Raw genomic sequence first — 17,042 nt, forward strand, 5'->3', positions numbered from 1 at the left:
ATACAGGTGTGATTTTTTTTTTTTTTGGCCACACCACACAGCTCCCTGACCATGGGTCGAACCCGGGCCCTCACCAGTCAAAACACCAGTCTTAACCACTGGACCCAGCCAGGAAATTGCCAGTATGTATGTGAATATTATCTTAGCTATCGGAAGAGTGATAAAAATGATGCTAAGCATGCAGGCGGGAGCCAGACCATGAAATACCAGGTGAAGTACACAAAGAAACCATCTGTAGAATTCTGAAAAGGAGGAGGAGATGATAATATGGGCAGTTAAGCAGCCATCTGGTGACAATATGGAGCACAGGACGGCAGGGAAGGAGAAGGTAAGAGATGGCAAGGCCCCACTTCAGGTAGCAGCAGTGAGGACAGGGTAAAGGGATGGACACAAGGACTCCTTAAGAATTAGAAACAATGACCTGGTAATGGGTAAATGATATAGGAAGAGATGAGAAACTGGTATAGATAGATGACACCAAGATTTCTGGCCTGGATCTTTAGGTGGAAGGCGGGAGTCACTCACTAAGACGAGTGACTAAGGGAGCAACAGAAGCTGGCAGGGCAGATAAGAGGTTTGGTTTCGGACATGATGAGTCTGCAATGCCAGTGGAGGTGGCGGAATCAAGGAGGTCGTCTGACAGATGTCTAGAGCTCAGAACAACGATCTGAACAGGAAAAACAGACTAAGGTACAATCAGTAGGTAGAAACTAGCTGAAAACACAGGTGCGGGGGGGAACTGATAGACAGTATGTCCAAAATATTAGCCAAGAGGTTAAGAGGAGAGAAAATTACAGAACGGTCAGTAATGGGGATTAGACAGGCAGGTACTGGCTCTGTCAACAATTTCCACATAAGAAACCAAGCCCCACTCAGTCTGTGCCTACTCACACTGGATTCTGCTGCGGCCGAAGCGGGGGCAAGCTTTCCAGGCCCTTCTCCCAAGCAGCTACAGCCACGGCAATCTCCTCCTCAGACAGAGTAGCCAGTTCCTCCTCCTATAAGAGTGGACAGTATCCCTCACCAGGTAAGGAGGGCACACAGAGTGAGGAAATTCTCTCCAAGAACCGACAGAGTTAACAGCTGTGCTCAAACTCTCTCCCCAAGCTACCCCCCGCCACCTCAGGCACTGAGGCTGTGTGGGTACCCCTCTTCTTTGTCCAAACCTCAGGCTCATTGCTGACAACCCTGCCCTCAAGGGAGCTGGGCTGGGGCTGCTTCTGGAGGTAGGGTCGGAGGGCAAGGACACCCTGCCGCTTCAGCACAGTCTCTGCAGCTCGCTGACACGGCTCCTGAGAACTCAGCGTCTGGAACCAGCTGTGTAGGGCCCCCAGCTCCTCTGCAGGTGTGGGGGGAAGGGAAACAATCAACAAGACTCAGAATGGGTGGCTGGAAGGCACCGCCTCCCCTTCTTCGAGAAGTTTCTCCAGCTGCCTCCCGGGGTCCCTCAGCCATCTTTCTGCTATACTTGCCCTGTCAAGTTACAGCTCAAAATGGGTCCTCAATAGTCTACCGCCCACTCTGTAGCCCCTACACCCAGTTCCTCAGGCTGGTGGGGAAGTGATATGCACAGTTCTCACCAGGGAGATACGATGGGTCTTGGAGTAACGGGTAGAGCGCTCCCCACAAAACAATATCAGCTAGAGATTCTGTCTCCTTTGTTGAGAAACAAAAAGAAAAAGTACACAGGTGAGACACTCCGTTTCTTCCCATGGATATAATAATACTGTACATTTCCTAAACACTTATTAAGTATCAAGCACTGTGTTAAGCATTTTAGATTATCTCAATTCTCACAATAACCCACTGAGAAGGGTACTAATGTTACTCCCACTTCAAAGACAAGAAACAATGAACATTAAAGAGTTTATGAGTTTTAAAGGTTACACTGCTAGTAAGGGGCAGCTGGGGGGGGCGGGGTTGAACTTTGAATACAGTCTTCCTCCTTAATTCTTATACCATACAGCTTTTCCCAACCCCGATCTCAAGGCCCAACTCACCCCAGCCAGGAACGGAGAGCTCCGACGACTCAAGCTGTGGTCAATATGCATCAGGGCTCTCCGAACTGGGCCAAGAACATCTTCTCCCTTCTTCCCTTGGACCACTAAACAGTACAGGGCAGTGGACAAGGCTGGCTGAAACACAGGAGACACGGTCAGGACCGCCACGCAGAGCAACAACCCCCCACCACCCCCCACACCTCAGCCCTACCTGCAGCTCTGTGGCTTCCCATTCCAGCCACTGGTTGGTGAGGTCATCTTGCTCCCAGCCAGATAACAGAAAGAAGTACCTATCCAGGGAGACAGCAACAGAGGGAGAATTAAAGGGGCTCGCTGGTCGAGTCCATTTCTCACCCCGGTTGTAAATAAGACCACACAGAGGACAGTAACCCTATTTTATTCAGCCACCTCCCTGCATCAAGGACCAATACTGACCGACAGATTGCACTGGTGGAGAAGAGGTAGTTGCCACTATCCAGCTGCAAGACAGGGACCTTAGGCCGGGTCAGGAATGGGACCACACACTCTGACACAGAGGACGAAGACGGGTGAAAAACAGAGAAAAGAAATACTATGTCAACCTAAAAGGACATCTTCACGGTCGCGGGGGGACTGGAGGGGCAGAGGGGGTGCAGGGGAGATGGGCAGTCACAAGGAGAGGGTCCAGGATAGGACCTCTGAAAGGGGGTGGGTCCAGAATGAGCTGAGGAGACAAGCGGGTGTTCAGCTGAGACTGCCAGCTAGAAACAGAAGGGGGTTGCAGAGAGGACGTGGTGGTCCTGGGGTAGTGCGGCAGCCAAGAACTGCAACAACTGAAAATAACTAGGGTGTCTGATGTTTTCCCAGGTGGCTCAGTGCTAAAGAATCCACAGCCGATGCAGGAGACATGAGTTCGATCCCCGTGTCAGGAAGAGTCCCTGGAGAAGGAAATGGCCCCCACCCCAGTATCCTTGACTAGAAAATCCCATGGACCGAGGAGCCTGGCGGGCTATAATCCATAGGGTCATAAAGAGTTGGACACGCCTGACAGCCTGAGCACAAGCATATCTGAAAATGATCTTAGCTACCTCGGGAGAACAAAATTAAGAGAACTGGGAGGTCTGACAAGAGAACCGCTTGGGAGCCACACAGACAGATGGCTGGGAATGAGAGAGGTAAAGCGAAGGGAGTGCGTGTGACTGTGCGCTCAGGAGAGAAAAGGAGGCTTTCCTAGGAAAAGCTGGGGGTTAGCATATGAAGGACGGGTGGGGAGGGTACCGAGCAGGTGTGGGAGAAGGCTGGAGAGGGGAAAGAGGGTCACTGGAGTGAGACGAGGTCCTGGGAGACGGAGGGGAGACCAGAGATGAGAGAAGGGCACACTGAGGCGAATGATGGGAAGATGGAAGATGTCACTGGGAAGGAGGAAGGTAAGGGGTGCTGAAGCATAACGCGGGAGAAGGCTGGCGGCAGTGCGTGGTGTTGGGGCCTGGAGTGCTGGCGAAGAAAACTGTGGGGTCGTCGTCTGCGTGTTCCGGTCCCGCCCGTCTCATCCACCGCCCATCAGCACCAGCCCGACTACCTTCTGGGCCTACAGTGCTGATGAGCAGCTCCGCTCTGCCCTGGGCCCTCCCGGCCGCTGCCAGCACAGGCAGACTCCCCGGAGCGCCCTCACTCACGAACAGCCTCATTTCGCCGCGGACCCCACGCTGATGCAACCGGAACCGGTCTCCCTCTGGCGAGGGCGGACCGACCGCCGCGAGGCACGCCGGGAAATGGAGTCCCGAATGAAGCCGTTCCCCTGGCCTGGCTCCCGGAAAGCTGATCTGTTTCTCCCATCATGCAACACTAGAAAACAGGAAAGGAGTGTCATAGAGATGGAGAGGCCGTAGACGCGGTGCCAGAGCGACACTTTATTGATGGGAGAACCGGAGGAGACCTTAACGTGTAGGGCCCAGCGCACTTTAATCCTCTAAAGCAGCCAGAGGCCGTTGACGGAAACCGAGGGCCCCACCTTCTTGCTGAAGTGGCGCTGTCATGACAGAGGCAACTCGCAATGGCTGACTGTAGATTCGAGTTCATAAGAATCAGAGCCCTAGAGTTGAGAGTACGGTAAACTTACATTGTGCTGTGCGCTTAGTCCCTCAGTCTTGTCCGAGCTACTTAGGTTAGGGACACTAACTTAACGTTCAGTGAAGGCGCTCAGTCGTGTCCAGCTCTTTGCGACCGCATGGACTGCAGCCTACCACGCTCCTCCGTCCATGGGATTTTCCAGGCAAGAGTACTGGAGTGGGTTGCCATTTCCTTCTCCAGAGGATCTATCCCATCCCAGGGATCGAACCCGGGTCTCCCGCATTGTAGGCAGACGCTTTACCGTCTGAGCTACCAGGGAAGTCTAACTTAACGTTAGTGACAATTAAAAATTAATGTAGATGTCTTATTAACAAAAGAGAATGTGACTATTAAATATTGATTTAATACCTGTCTGAAGCGCATATGCATACTGGCAATCTCATTAAAGGGAAGGGAGCATGCATATAGAAAAGTAGGTTGAGGGGACTATGAAGGCTAAGAGTTGGGCAATTGTTTAGTTGGTAAGCAATGTCCAACTCTTTTGTGACCCCATAGACTGTAGGCTGCCAGGCTCCTCTGTCCATGGGATTTCTCAGTCAAAATACTGGAATGGGTTGCCAGTTCCTTCTCCAGGAGATCTTTCCAACCCAGGGTTAGAATTCACATCTCCTACATTGTCACGTGGACTCTTTACCACTGAGCCATCAGGGGCAATAAGTATATTCTATTCTAGGAAGCACATATCAGTAATTGAGAAAGAGACCTTCTTAATCATCTTTGAATCCCTTTAAAATTAATTAATACCTAATAGGAGTACAAAAAGCTCTGTGGTGGTTCTGGGCCTTTTGAAGCTAAGCCATAAGAAGCCTTGCAGCTTCTGCCCAGGCCTCTTGGAACACTGATAGCACTGAACTACCATGTAAGAAGTCTTACCACTCTGAGATTGCCATGCAGGAGTGGTGTCATGTTGACATGCTGGTTGACAGTGCCAGCTGATCCCAGCATTCCATCCATCCTCATCAAGGTGTCAGGTATGTGAGTGAAGCTCTCCAGACCAAACCATCTATCTGATTGCTGAATACCACCACGTGATCCTAGTCAACACTACATGGGACAGAAGAATCACCCAGCTGAGCCCTGCCCAAGTCTCTGCCCCATAAAATCGTGGGTTCTAAAAAAAAAAAAAAAATCGTGGGTTCTAAGAAAATAATTGTTATTTTTTAAGTTACAGACTGTGAGGTAGCTGCTGTATTTTCATTTTTCAAATGCGGAGACCTTTCTACCCTACAGAGAGGTTACTTTGAGCTATATAAAGCATTGAAGATACAATTGTTCACAAAATAGGCTTCTACCTTAGCAGAGTTCACACACTTTCTGGGAAGTCAGAAAAGTCAAATAACCTTTAAAGTGTCATTAAGGTCATTAAGTCATGAGGGAATGTAAAGCTTGCTGTAGGATCTCCTAGTTAGGGCCCCTACTTGACTCTTAAGAAGTTAAGACTTTCTTGTGTAAAGGACCTTTCAACTGAGATCTAACTAATGAGTAAGAATTAGTCTGATAAAGATTGGTGAAAGTGGAGAGAGGAAGTGTTTCAGGCAGAAGGAACAACTTATGCAAAGGACCGGAGACCTCAATGCATTTTAGGAATGTGAGGAATTAGCATGTGGCTGGAATATGGAGTTTGTAGGGGGGAGTGTGAAAATGCTAGGCTAACAGGAGAAAGTCTCTGTAAACCATACTGTAAAATCTGGACTTTACTCTGAGGAAAATGGGACACCTTTGAATGGTTAAGTCAGGGGAGTGGCAAGGCATTTTTATGTTTTGGAAGCATCACTGTGCCAGGAATGGACTGGAGAGGAGCAGAACTATATGCAAGGAGACTAGCTCAGAAATTATATTATCTGGGTTTAAAAAGGCAGTAGTTATAGGGATTAAAGGAAGTAGATTGCAAAGATTTAGTAATCAGCTAAATACGAGTGCTGAAGAAACAAGACAATTAGGGTTGGCTGCTAGATTTCTGACATGGGCAATTGGGTACACCCTCTGTGTGCTCCAGCAGATGGTAGTGCTTCCCCTGGCATTGTGATTATCACACTGTATTTTAATCATTAACGAGAGGGCAGCATGCAGAATTTTAATTCCCCAAACAGAGATGGAAGCCCTCACTCCTGCAGTGGAAGGGTCGGGTCCTAACCACTGGACCACCAGGGAATTCCCTAAGAGAGGGCATCTTAATTGATAATGCCTAGCATACCGTTCTTGCCCTGGTATGTATGATAGTAAGCATTCAATGAATATTATAAATTTAAACTTAACTTGGGAGTTCCCTGGTAGCCTAGGTTTTGGGATTCTGGGCCTTTACTGCCATGGCCCCAGTTCGGTCCCTGGTCGGTGAAGATCCAACAAGCCGCATGGTGTGGCCCCCCCAAAAGATTAACTAATTAACTTAATAGTGGTACTGCGAGAGAAACAAGTTTGTGGGGGAAGCTGACAAGTTCAATTCAGAACATACTATGTTTGTGGTGCCTATGAAAAACCCAAATGGAGTTTTTCAGTGGACAATGGATTAGACTGGAGCTCCAGAGAAAAATCTGGACTGGAGATACAGTGCCAGTGACAATATGGAGGTCATTTGAGCTGGGGAGAGACTGAGACCACCAATGGTATATAGAAGGCAAAGGGCACAGGATCTTAGACTTCTGGGGTTTAAGAAACAAGCAAAGTTGTTCCTTATGCAACAGAGAAGAGAGAAAGAGAAGTCGCTCAGTCGTGTCCGACTCTCTGCGACCCCATGGACTGCAACCCACCAGGCTCCTCCATCCATGGGATTTTCCAGGCAAGAGGACTGGAGTGGGGTGCCATTGCCTTCTCCGTATGCAACAGAGAAGGAATTGCTAAAAAAAAAAGGTAAGAGGGACACCAGCAATGTTTGTAGGAGAGAAAAGTCAGCTGTGCTGGCTGTTGCTGAAATGTCAAGCAACACAAGGTCTGCAGAGGCAGGCCACACCCTGTGAGGAGTGAGCTTGCAAAGGTGAGGGAATGAGGGAGAGGAAATGGAGACCTCCACGTGTAGGCAGCTGTTTCAAGAAATTTGACTCTGAAAAGGAAGAGAGAGAGAGGGTAGCAACTAGGGAGTACAGTAAATGAAGGGAAGTTTGTCTAAAGATGGGAGAGACTTTGATATGTTTAAAAGCTAATGGTAGGGTTTCCCTGGTAGTACAGTGGATAAGAATCTGTTAGCCAATGCAAGGGACACAGGTTTGATCCCTGGTCTGGGAGGATTCTAAATCCCTCAGAGCAGCTAAGCCCATGTGCCACAACTACTGAGCCTGTGCTCTAGAGCCAGGAGCCACAGCTGCTGAGTGCTGCATCTGCTGACGCTCAGGCACCTGGAGCCTGTGCACCAAGAGGAGCCCCCGCAGTGAGGGGCCCACGCACTGCAACCAAGAGGAGCCCCCGCAGTGAGGGGCCCACGCACTGCAACCAAGAGGAGCCCCCGCAGTGAGGGGCCCACGCACTGCAACCAAGAGGAGCCCCCGCAGTGAGGGGCCCACGCACTGCAACCAAGAGGAGCCCCCGCAGTGAGGGGCCCACGCACTGCAACCAAGAGGAGCCCCCGCAGTGAGGGGCCCACGCACTGCAACCAAGAGGAGCCCCCGCAGTGAGGGGCCCACGCACTGCAACCAAGAGGAGCCCCCGCAGTGAGGGGCCCACGCACTGCAACCAAGAGGAGCCCCCGCAGTGAGGGGCCCACGCACTGCAACCAAGAGGAGCCCCCGCAGTGAGGGGCCCACGCACTGCAACCAAGAGGAGCCCCCGCAGTGAGGGGCCCACGCACTGCAACCAAGAGGAGCCCCCGCAGTGAGGGGCCCACGCACTGCAACCAAGAGGAGCCCCCGCAGTGAGGGGCCCACGCACTGCAACCAAGAGGAGCCCCCGCAGTGAGGGGCCCACGCACTGCAACCAAGAGGAGCCCCCGCAGTGAGGGGCCCACGCACTGCAACCAAGAGGAGCCCCCGCAGTGAGGAGCCCACGCAGTGAGGAGCCCACGCACTGCAACCAAGAGGAGCCCCCGCAGTGAGGGGCCCACGCACTGCAACCAAGAGGAGCCCCCGCAGTGAGGGGCCCACGCACTGCAACCAAGAGGAGCCCCCGCAGTGAGGGGCCCACGCACTGCAACCAAGAGGAGCCCCCGCAGTGAGGGGCCCACGCACTGCAACCAAGAGGAGCCCCCGCAGTGAGGGGCCCACGCACTGCAACCAAGAGGAGCCCCTGCCCTCTGTAACTCTGAAGAAGCTCAAGTGCAGCCATGAAGACTCAGTACAACCAAAAGTCAGTTAAATAAATAATAAAATAAAAAAAGAAATGCATTTAAAAAAATTAAAATTAATGGTAAGGAGTCAATAAAGAGGAAAAAGTGCAGGAGAGAAGGCCGAAGAGGATGAGATTTGAGCACTTAACAACCACCAGGCGAGTGAATAAATGAATAAGGAAAAACGTGTTAGTCGCTCAGTCGCGTCCAAGCCTTTGTGCCCCGTGGACTGCAGCCCTCCAGGCTCCTGTGTCCCTGGGATTCTCCAGGCAAGAGTACTGGAGTGGGGAGCCATTGCCTTGGTCACTGTTTTGGAAGTGGGAGGGGAGAGTGGAGGGGCAAGGTTCTCCACATGTTGAAAGTGGAGCAAACTAAGGAGAAGATCACCAGGGCAGAATCCCAGTCCTGGCAGCCCGGGCCTCAGATCATGTGTCGGGGGAGGAGAGCTAGCTCTCTGACGTCACCAAGAGGGTGGGGCTCTCCGTACTCCAAGTCTCCAGAGCCAGAGAGCAAGCCTGGGTCTTGCAGTAGAGAAACTGGGCGAAGGGGAGAAGAGGAGCGATCAGGTAAGGAGGAAGCATGAAGTTCTGGGGCTTAAAGTTCTGGCAATAGACAGTGGGGGATCAGTTCCCACTTTCCACCAGGGAGAAACTGACATTAATCCTCCATCCACCCCCATAAGCAGTCAAAGAATCCTGGGCTATCTGTCCATAGTCCCTGATTCAATTGTAATTAATACACTTAATATGTCATTAGTTGATATCTGTCTTTAAGCTTTGAGAGGGCAAGGGCTGTGTCTGTCTCCTTCCCTTCTCTTACCTCCAGTAGCTGACGCTGTTCTTTTCACACAGGAGGTAGTCAGCCAACCCTTGTTAAGAGCATGAGTGAATGAACCCACACACTAAAGTAGGGTCCCACCCAAGAGGCTTATGTACCAAGGATCATATCAGTGTTTCTCAGCTCCCCAAAATACATCCTAAATTGATTTTACCTTTTCCTCAAACTGAACCCCTCTGTGTTTCTCCTAACCACTTTCTCTCCAATTTGATCTTACTATTTCTCTGGCTCTCTCTTTCTCTGTCTTAATGTTTTTCTGAATCTGCACAGGAAGCACACAGCTTCAGGTCTGTGGCCATCAGAAATGGAAATATTGGCCCTTGTGTAAATTTAATAAAGGGTCACAAATTTTTGTGTCTTGTCACCCATTAACTCTTTGCCTGTGTTCTGTCTCAAACCTGATTCTTTCTCATCTTCCTGTGTCCAGCTCAACAGTCCCACCACCATTCAGGGCCAGCTCCTCCTGTCCCTAGATCTTCTGTTGGGCCCCAGAAGGTACTTGGAGGAAAATCACCCAACTAGACCCCCTCCTCTGATTTCCTGCCGCGCTGGTCTCGCAGCGCTGCTGACCACATCCTCTCTCACCTTAGTTGTGTACTTCCTCCTCAGACACATCACCCAGGACTTCTCAGACCCCAAAACCTCTTACTGACCCCCATTTGGGTCTTCTGCCTTACTGTCTCTTCTCATGACAGGGTTTCTGTTCTTGTCTTCTGCCCCAAACTGCTCTTAGAACCATGTCTCTCTGCCTGCAAGCGGTCAGTCCTGTCTTTTTCTGGATCTCCATCACCCCATTTTCCCATAGGTGATGTATTGACAGCAATGCTATCCGGCCGGTGGTGGCCGAGCACCTGGGGAAACCTAGGGCTGGGGTCCCGAAGCCCTTCTCGGGGGTCCCAGCTCTGTGCCCTCTATGCCTTCACTTACACGGGGGCAGATGGGCGGCAGGTGTCTTTGGCTGAAGGAGACAGGTTCCTACTGCTTCGAAAGACCAACTCAGACTGGTGGTTGGCAAGGCGCCTGGGAGCACCATCCACCTCTCGCCCCGTCTTTGTCCCAGCTGCCTACATGATAGAGGAATCTAGCCTTTCCCACAGCCCAACGACTGTCACCCCCAGCCGATCTCTCTGGACTCCTGGTAAGTAGGTCCTCCCCCATCGCCTTCCTGCCTCCCTGGCTTCTGGGAATTATTGGAAAGATCTCCTTCCCCAAGCTTCTGCTGACCCTCCACTCCCACTCCTCCCCTCCGTGGTGTCCCCATTGCCTCTCCTTCCTAGTCTTTAGCCTTCTAGATTTCATGTAATTTTCCACCTGCTCTTTTCCTGTGATCCCCCAGGATGGGGGACCTAGCCAAGAACCCTGGGGGGACCCTGCCGCCAGCTCTTCCCATTTCTCTGTTTCCAGGGCCAAAGTTATTTCCTGGCTCCCTGGAGGAGATGAACCTGTGTCAGGAACCCCCAGGCAGAGCCCAGGCTACATGGGAGCAGCCTCCTCCCCTTCCCCCTAAAATGTGTAGAAGTGTCAGTGTTACCAACTTGAGGCCCAGCCTCCTGAAGCCCTTCCAGGAAGGACCAAGTGGAAGATCCCTTTCCCAGGAGAACTTGCTGACAAAGACCGATGCCCACATGGTGAGTCATAGCACCTCATTGGAGCAACTGTCACTGCTGGGCTCAGTTCTAGGCACACTGGGAAACAGACAGAACCTCTGCCCTCCAGGGACTCCCATGGGGATGATGAACACAGAAATAAGATAGCCTTTGAAACTAATAAGTGCTACCGAGAAGCTAAATGTGGTGAAGGATGACTGGCCTAGGGAGGCATCTCTGAGGAAGTGACGGAGTTGAATCTGAATAAGAAGAGACAGCCCTGAAATATACGAGACGAGAGATGAGAGATGGAATTCTAGCTCTGACTAGCAAGCAGCAAAGATCCTGAGGGTATGTGGAAACTAGAAAATGATAGGGGGCCTGAAAGGCCTGCTTAGCTCTGCTCTCCTGTCTCAGCCTCCTGACTCCTGGCCCAGTGCAGGGTTGTTTTTTTCTTTTTTTTTTTTTTTTTTTTGCTGTGTTCTGTCTTGCTAGCTCAGGTTACCAGCAAGTTTCCTCTAGAGATGTAACTCCTTTCTCTAGAGATGGAACTCCTTTGATCTTCCTGAAGATTTGGCTCCTTACCTCTCTCTTACTAGTGGGTGAAAAATGGCCCCTCTCTCATACTCTGCTAGCTAGCAGGACTCTCTGACCCCCCTCTGGCCCCTCTTACTCTGGAGGATATGAGGGTGGGACGCTGCCCCGCCCTCCACACTCGAGAAAAGCCTGTTCCCCTTTCCTGAGGTCCTCCGGTGGGGGTGGGGTGGGGGAGGAGGGAAGTTGGCAACAGGAAGTGAGGAGAAAAGCAGACTGTGAGGGAGGGAGTCAAAGAAAAAAAAAAAAAACGCAAGAAAAAAAAAACAACTGCTGGGGACTAGGGTTTCCTCCTCAGTACCTGGGTCAACCCAGACGGGAGCTGGTGGTGAGAAAATGGTGGTGGAGAGAGGAGGGGGGGGGTTAGAGGAGACTGGGGAGGGGCCCAGCAGAGTAACAACCTCTTTCTTCCCCCTTTCCTTGTAGGCAAGACCCCAGACCCTCATGTCAAAGGCCCCTGTGTACTGCAACCTGGTGGACCTTCGCCGCTGTCCCCGGTCCCCACCCTCAAGCCCTGTATGCCCCCCACTGCAGAGGCTGGACGCCTGGGAACAGCACTTGGACCCCAACTCTGGACGCTGCTTCTATGTAAATTCGCTGACCGGCTGTAAATCCTGGAAGCCCCCACGCCACACTCGAACCCGAGAGACGGTGAGACCTTCCCTCCTGCTTGTCCCTTGTCCCTTGAGTCTCCTCCTTTCCCCTCCTGATCCCCAGAGTAGTATGTTTTCTCACTGGGGCTTTCGAAAGATCAGAGGAATCAAAAAACTGTGAGAAGGGCTTTGAGAGCCGACGGAGGTGGTGTCTGGACGGGTGCAGTTTTACCTTTCCCTTGCCCCAGAACCCCGGCTCCATGGAGGGGACACCCACCTTGAATACGGACAATGGGATCCTGCAACGTCAGCCAAAGGACGTAGAATCTGGTCCCAAGACATCAGAACTTTTCGACTCCCAGGTGAGATCCCTTCCTCCTCCTGATCACATTCAGAAAAGCCATCTTTTTAGACTTTCTCTTTTACTTGAGACATTCTCTTTACTGGAGACATTACCCCAGCAACCCCCTGCCTCACACCCACATCCGCATCCCTCTTCCCCTTACAGCCAGGAACTCCTAAGTTCAAGGTTTCCCCACCTGTTTCTCCAATCCCCTCCCTCAGGGTTCACCCTACCTCTGCAGACGCACCTCCCAGCTGGACCCCGACAAGCCTTCATCTTTGCAGTGCCCTCGGCCGCTGCCGACAGTCCTAGATGACCCCCACGTAAGTCTCTTTTCCTCGTGAACATCAAGATCCTCCCTGCCCCAGCCCCCAGTTCTTGCTGCTTCAGAAACGCCTTCCTCTTTCTGAGTGATCTCTGGGTACCCTCTCTCACCGAGCACCGATCTGGTCAAACCTTAAAGGACCTCACTCCTGGGAGATCCCCTGGGGGAAAGCCGTGGTGACTGTGGAGGGCTGGGTGACTTATTGAGGCCCTTCCTGCCGCTTCCCAGGAGGTGGAAAAGTCGGGCCTGCTCAATATGACCAAGATCGCCCAGGGCGGGCGCAAGCTCCGGTGAGAACTAGGAACACCGCCCGGGCTGGGGCTGGAGGCTTCGCGGGTAGCGCGGAGGGTTGGGAGACGCCCTCCCCCATGTGACTCTCAGTGACCTTTGCTCTGTTACCACCGCCCCTGCAGGAAGAACTGGGGCCCCTCTTGGGTGGTATTAGCGGGTAACAGCCTGGTGTTCTACCGAGAACAGCCGCCGACCGCCCCCTCCACGGCCTGGGTGAGTGTGAGGCAGGGGCGCAGCGGGGAGCTGGGGGGGTTCCGGCACCCCTTCTACTCGCCTCAGGCCAGCTGCGGGGGCGGAGCTGGGGCGGGCGAGGTCGCCAGTCCGCAGGCCTCCGGGTGGGAGGGAGGCAGTGAGGGGAGCAGCGCCCTGGCCTCAGTTTCTCCCCCTCGTTGCCAGGGACCAGCGGGTAGCCGGCCCGAGAGCAGCGTGGACCTGCGGGGGGCGGCCCTGGCCCACGGCCGCCACCTGTCCAGCCGCCGCCACGTGCTGCACGTGAGCGCCCGCCCTCGCATTCCCCGCCCCAGTGCGCGCCAGCCCCGAGGGCGCGCCCCTAATTCCCCACTCGGGAAAACCAGCCCGCTCGGCCTGCCTGCTTGTCTTGCTCCCTCCCTCTGACCCCCTCCTGCTTTTCCCCGCGGGCCCCTCAGATCCGCACGGTCCCGGGCCACGAGTTCCTGCTGCAGTCTGACCAGGAGGCTGAGCTGCGGGCCTGGCAGAGCGCGCTGCGGGCGGTCATCGAGCGCCTGGTGAGAGGGGTGGGAATGGGCGGGCAGGAGTGGAGGAGGAGCTGTAGGATGCGGGGGTCACGGATGAGGGACACAGTAGCCTCCTGGCAGAGGGGGGGCCTGGGAGGTGTGGGACCCCAGCAGCCGGGTCGGCGGTGCAGATGTCGCTCCTGGTTCTCTTCCCACCTCTGATTCGGCCCATGCGGCTTCCCAGGTGGCACAGACGGTAAAGAATCTGCCTGCAATGCAGGAGACCCGGGTTCGATCCCTTGGTCGGGAAGATCCCCTGGAGGAGGGCTTGGCAACCCACTCCAATATTTTTGCCTGGAGAATCGCACGGACAGAGGAGCCTGGCGGGTTACAGTCCATGGGGTCGCAAAGAGTCGGACACGACTGGGCGACTAACACTGTGGTGCGGATCTAGGATCGGGAGAACCCCCTGGAGGGGCGTCTGTCCGGCTCGGGACCTGCTGAGCTGGAGGAGCTGAGCCCCGGGGAGGATGAGGAAGAGGAGTTGGAACCAGTGTCCAAGTCTCTGCTGCGGATCAGCAGCCGCCGGAGCTCCAGTAAGGGGCGGGCCTGGGGGCTTTTCCCTCGCTCCTCGGGGCCGCCGCCGCCGCCGCTCTCACACTGCACTTGCTGCCGCAGGTCGGTGTCCCGAAACAGCAGAGCAGAACCGCGTGCGGAGCAAACTAAAGCGGCTAATCGCCAAGAGACCGCCCTTGCAAACCCTGCAGGAGCGGGGTCTGCTCCGAGGTGAGGGGGGCTGGACCGCCTGGTACCCTTCTCCTTCGTTCGTGCCTGCTTTAGTGTTTCTGCAAGCACTTTTGTTTACATTCCGGATCTGGGCATCAGCTTGTTTCCTGGATGAGAAAACTTCAGCAGGCTCAGGGTAGAGCTTCCCAGAACTAGATCAGCGGTCTTCTGAGACCAATACTTCCCCTCGGCTTGCTCCCTACAGCTGATTGTTACGGGGAGGGGGTGTACCTCCTTGCCCAGGCAGGCAGGAGAGCCATCCCAGCTTTGGGGTGAAGACCTGTGCTGGAAAGAGCCTCCGTGGGTGACGCAGTCACTGGCTCCCCACCTCACTCTGTGCCTCCCCAGACCAGGTGTTCGGCTGCCAGTTGGAGTCTCTGTGCCAGCGGGAGGGGGACACCGTGCCCGGCTTTGTGCGGCTCTGCGTCGCTGCTGTGGACAAGCGAGGTCACTTCCCCACGCCTCCCCCTTCCCCCCGGCCACGCCCCGCCTCCCCCGCCCTACTGTGCCCTTTGCCTCTCCACCCTCACCAGCACACGTTGTAGATCAAGAATCTTTATCTGCTCCCCGCCTCATCTCCCAGGTCTGGATGTGGATGGCATTTACCGGGTGAGCGGGAACTTGGCAGTGGTCCAGAAGCTTCGCTTCTTGGTGGACAGAGGTGAGAAGGCTGTGGGCAGGTGGTCGCGCTAAGAGCTTCATGCCTCAGAACCCAAAGGTCCGAGTGAGGGAGCTGGCAGAACCGGGGAGGTCTGGCTGGAGCCACATGTCTTAGCTCTTGATCTCTTTTACTTGTTGCAGAGCGGGCCATCACTTCTGATGGGAGGTACATGTTTCCGGAACAGCCAGGACAAGGTACTTCCATGGAAGGCCCCTCCAACCTTTAACAGTCCTCCATGCCATCCCTGCTCCCCGTCGACTCCCCCACGTCCTGCTCCTGGTTTTCTCATCCCAATCTCTGCCCCACTGTGGACTCCCCTAGGTGCTCTGTGGCCTGCTTTCCCAGGATCTTTCCCTAAACGCCTGACCTCTTAGTCTCTGGGTCCCTCTAAGCCTTCAGGAGCCCTGAGCCCCTCTGTACCTCCTTATCCTTCCAGAAGGCCGATTAGATTTGGACAGTGCCGAATGGGATGACATTCATGTGATCACGGGAGCCCTGAAACTTTTTCTTAGGGAGCTACCCCAGCCTCTGGTGCCCTCACTACTGCTGCCTGATTTTCGTGCTGCCATTGGTAAAGGCTGGGAGCTTTGGGCAATAGCCTTGATATGGGTTGGAGGGCGGGGGGAAGCATGAGTGATAAAAGATAGAGTGGAGGCTCCCTTCCACACTTCTGTCCAAGCCTGAGTGCAGAGATGGTAACTAACTTTCAATTAATGTGCCCACTCCAGGTGTGTGTGTGTGTGTGTGAGTGTTTAGAGGGCTGAGTTAAAAAGAATTCTAAGATTGTAGTTGGACTCAGTGAAAAAGAAAGTCACGATCGATTAATGATGTCTTCCCCAAGCACCAGAAAGGATACTGAGGTTACCCACTCTGCCCTAACACCTTTCCTAACCTCACTCCCATGCCCTTCCTGTCATTCTTCCTCTCTAGCCCTCACTGAATCAGAACAGTGCCTCTCTCAAATACAAGAATTAATAAGCTCAATGCCAAAGCCCAACCATGACACTCTGCGGTACCTCCTGGAGCATTTATGCAGGTCAGGAAGACTGAATATCTTTGTTCATGTCAGGGGAGGGTGGGGTGGGGCCTGCAGCCGGGACTCTGTGTTCAGATGGGGTGAAGGTAGGGAAACACCTAAGGTTAGTGGGTGACTGAGGAAATAGGCACCCTCTGTGCAGAGGACATATTACCAGGGTCAAATCCTTTATTGCTCAGTCAGCATCAAATGAGGAACTAGGGAACAAGACAAGTTCAGGGATGCTGTGAGAGAAATAAGGAAAAACCTAACCTTCCTTCTGCCTCTTTGTCTTTCACTGGGACAGTGGGGATGACTTATTTGGCAGAACTGGGCAGTGACCTCTGAGAGACGATAGCCATTTGAATGAAAGCCTCTCAGATGATGAGCAGAGAGGACTCTCGGGGCAGTCTCTGAATTCCGGCAGAGGCGGGTATATCCTAGATTGCGACCTGAAGGTTGAATCCTGAAGGTTTCTCCACTGGTCTCAGCTCTGTCCCCCCAGAGGCTCTCTCCTTGATTTTCTTCAGCCACTGCATGGAAGGGCCCCAAAGTGGACTCGTCCTCAAACCTTTGATGGGTTAGATATATTTGAAGCAGCAAAGCTGCTGTACTCTGGCCCTGTTTCTTGGCCTTTGCCCACAGGGTGATAGCACACTCAGACAAGAACCGCATGACCCCCCACAACCTGGGAATTGTGTTTGGACCAACCCTGTTTCGGCCGGAGCAGGATGCATCGGACCCAGTGGCCCATGTCCTCTACCCTGGGCAGGTCGTCCAGCTGATGCTCACCAACTTCAGCAGACTCTTTCCCTGACTGGGGCGAAGAAGAGAAAATGTATTTCCAGTGATCTCTGTTGAGTAGCCTTTGGTGGGGGCAAGGGTGGGGGGTGTTCTGTTTTGAGGACATCCCTTTAAATCCTGTTTCCCAGATGACTGTCTCCACCTTTGTGAG

At 53.4% G+C, this 17,042-nt stretch overlaps 2 protein-coding genes across 12 annotated transcripts in view; one reads left to right on the plus strand and one right to left on the minus strand.

The window, feature by feature from the left end:
• MARS1 (methionyl-tRNA synthetase 1) overlaps nt 1-12,635 on the minus strand; it is a 27,720-nt gene extending 15,085 nt beyond the window's left edge. For 2 of the 5 annotated variants that reach the window (XM_070454711.1, XM_070454709.1), the window contains exons 1-8: nt 4,983-5,163; nt 3,656-3,824; nt 2,436-2,526; nt 2,212-2,290; nt 2,001-2,135; nt 1,581-1,656; nt 1,167-1,339; nt 892-998 (exon numbers count right to left, since the gene is read on the minus strand). In XM_070454711.1, the coding sequence (XP_070310812.1) occupies nt 892-998; nt 1,167-1,339; nt 1,581-1,656; nt 2,001-2,135; nt 2,212-2,290; nt 2,436-2,526; nt 3,656-3,824; nt 4,983-5,069 (917 nt within the window). In that variant the 5' untranslated portion in view covers nt 5,070-5,163. Of the gene's footprint in view, nt 1-891; nt 999-1,166; nt 1,340-1,580; nt 1,657-2,000; nt 2,136-2,211; nt 2,291-2,435; nt 2,527-3,558; nt 3,825-4,982; nt 5,164-12,248; nt 12,353-12,547 lie in introns of those variants that run through there. The other 3 variants (XM_020878433.2, XM_020878431.2, XM_070454712.1) reach the window with 2 other exon arrangements.
• On the plus strand, nt 8,612-17,020 carry ARHGAP9 (Rho GTPase activating protein 9). 7 transcript variants are annotated; one of them, XM_070454713.1, is made up of 18 exons: nt 8,612-8,927; nt 9,932-10,336; nt 10,603-10,826; nt 11,805-12,029; nt 12,220-12,333; nt 12,536-12,637; nt 12,868-12,929; nt 13,053-13,143; nt 13,327-13,422; nt 13,578-13,676; nt 14,080-14,221; nt 14,304-14,411; nt 14,760-14,858; nt 14,995-15,072; nt 15,213-15,266; nt 15,509-15,643; nt 16,003-16,108; nt 16,733-17,020. In XM_070454713.1, the coding sequence occupies exons 1-18, from the start codon at nt 8,714-8,716 to the stop codon at nt 16,902-16,904; spliced, it is 2,526 nt and encodes an 841-aa protein (XP_070310814.1). In that variant the 5' UTR covers nt 8,612-8,713; the 3' UTR covers nt 16,905-17,020. The 7 variants fall into 7 exon arrangements, with proteins under 7 accessions (XP_070310814.1, XP_070310816.1, XP_070310815.1 ...); XM_070454715.1 differs by having other exon boundaries at nt 11,913-12,029; XM_070454714.1 differs by having other exon boundaries at nt 10,004-10,336.
• The last annotated feature ends 22 nt before the right edge of the window (nt 17,021-17,042 follow it).

This window comes from Odocoileus virginianus, chromosome 24 (assembly GCF_023699985.2).
Source record: "Odocoileus virginianus isolate 20LAN1187 ecotype Illinois chromosome 24, Ovbor_1.2, whole genome shotgun sequence".
In the NCBI taxonomy this organism is placed as follows: Eukaryota; Metazoa; Chordata; class Mammalia; order Artiodactyla; family Cervidae; genus Odocoileus; species Odocoileus virginianus.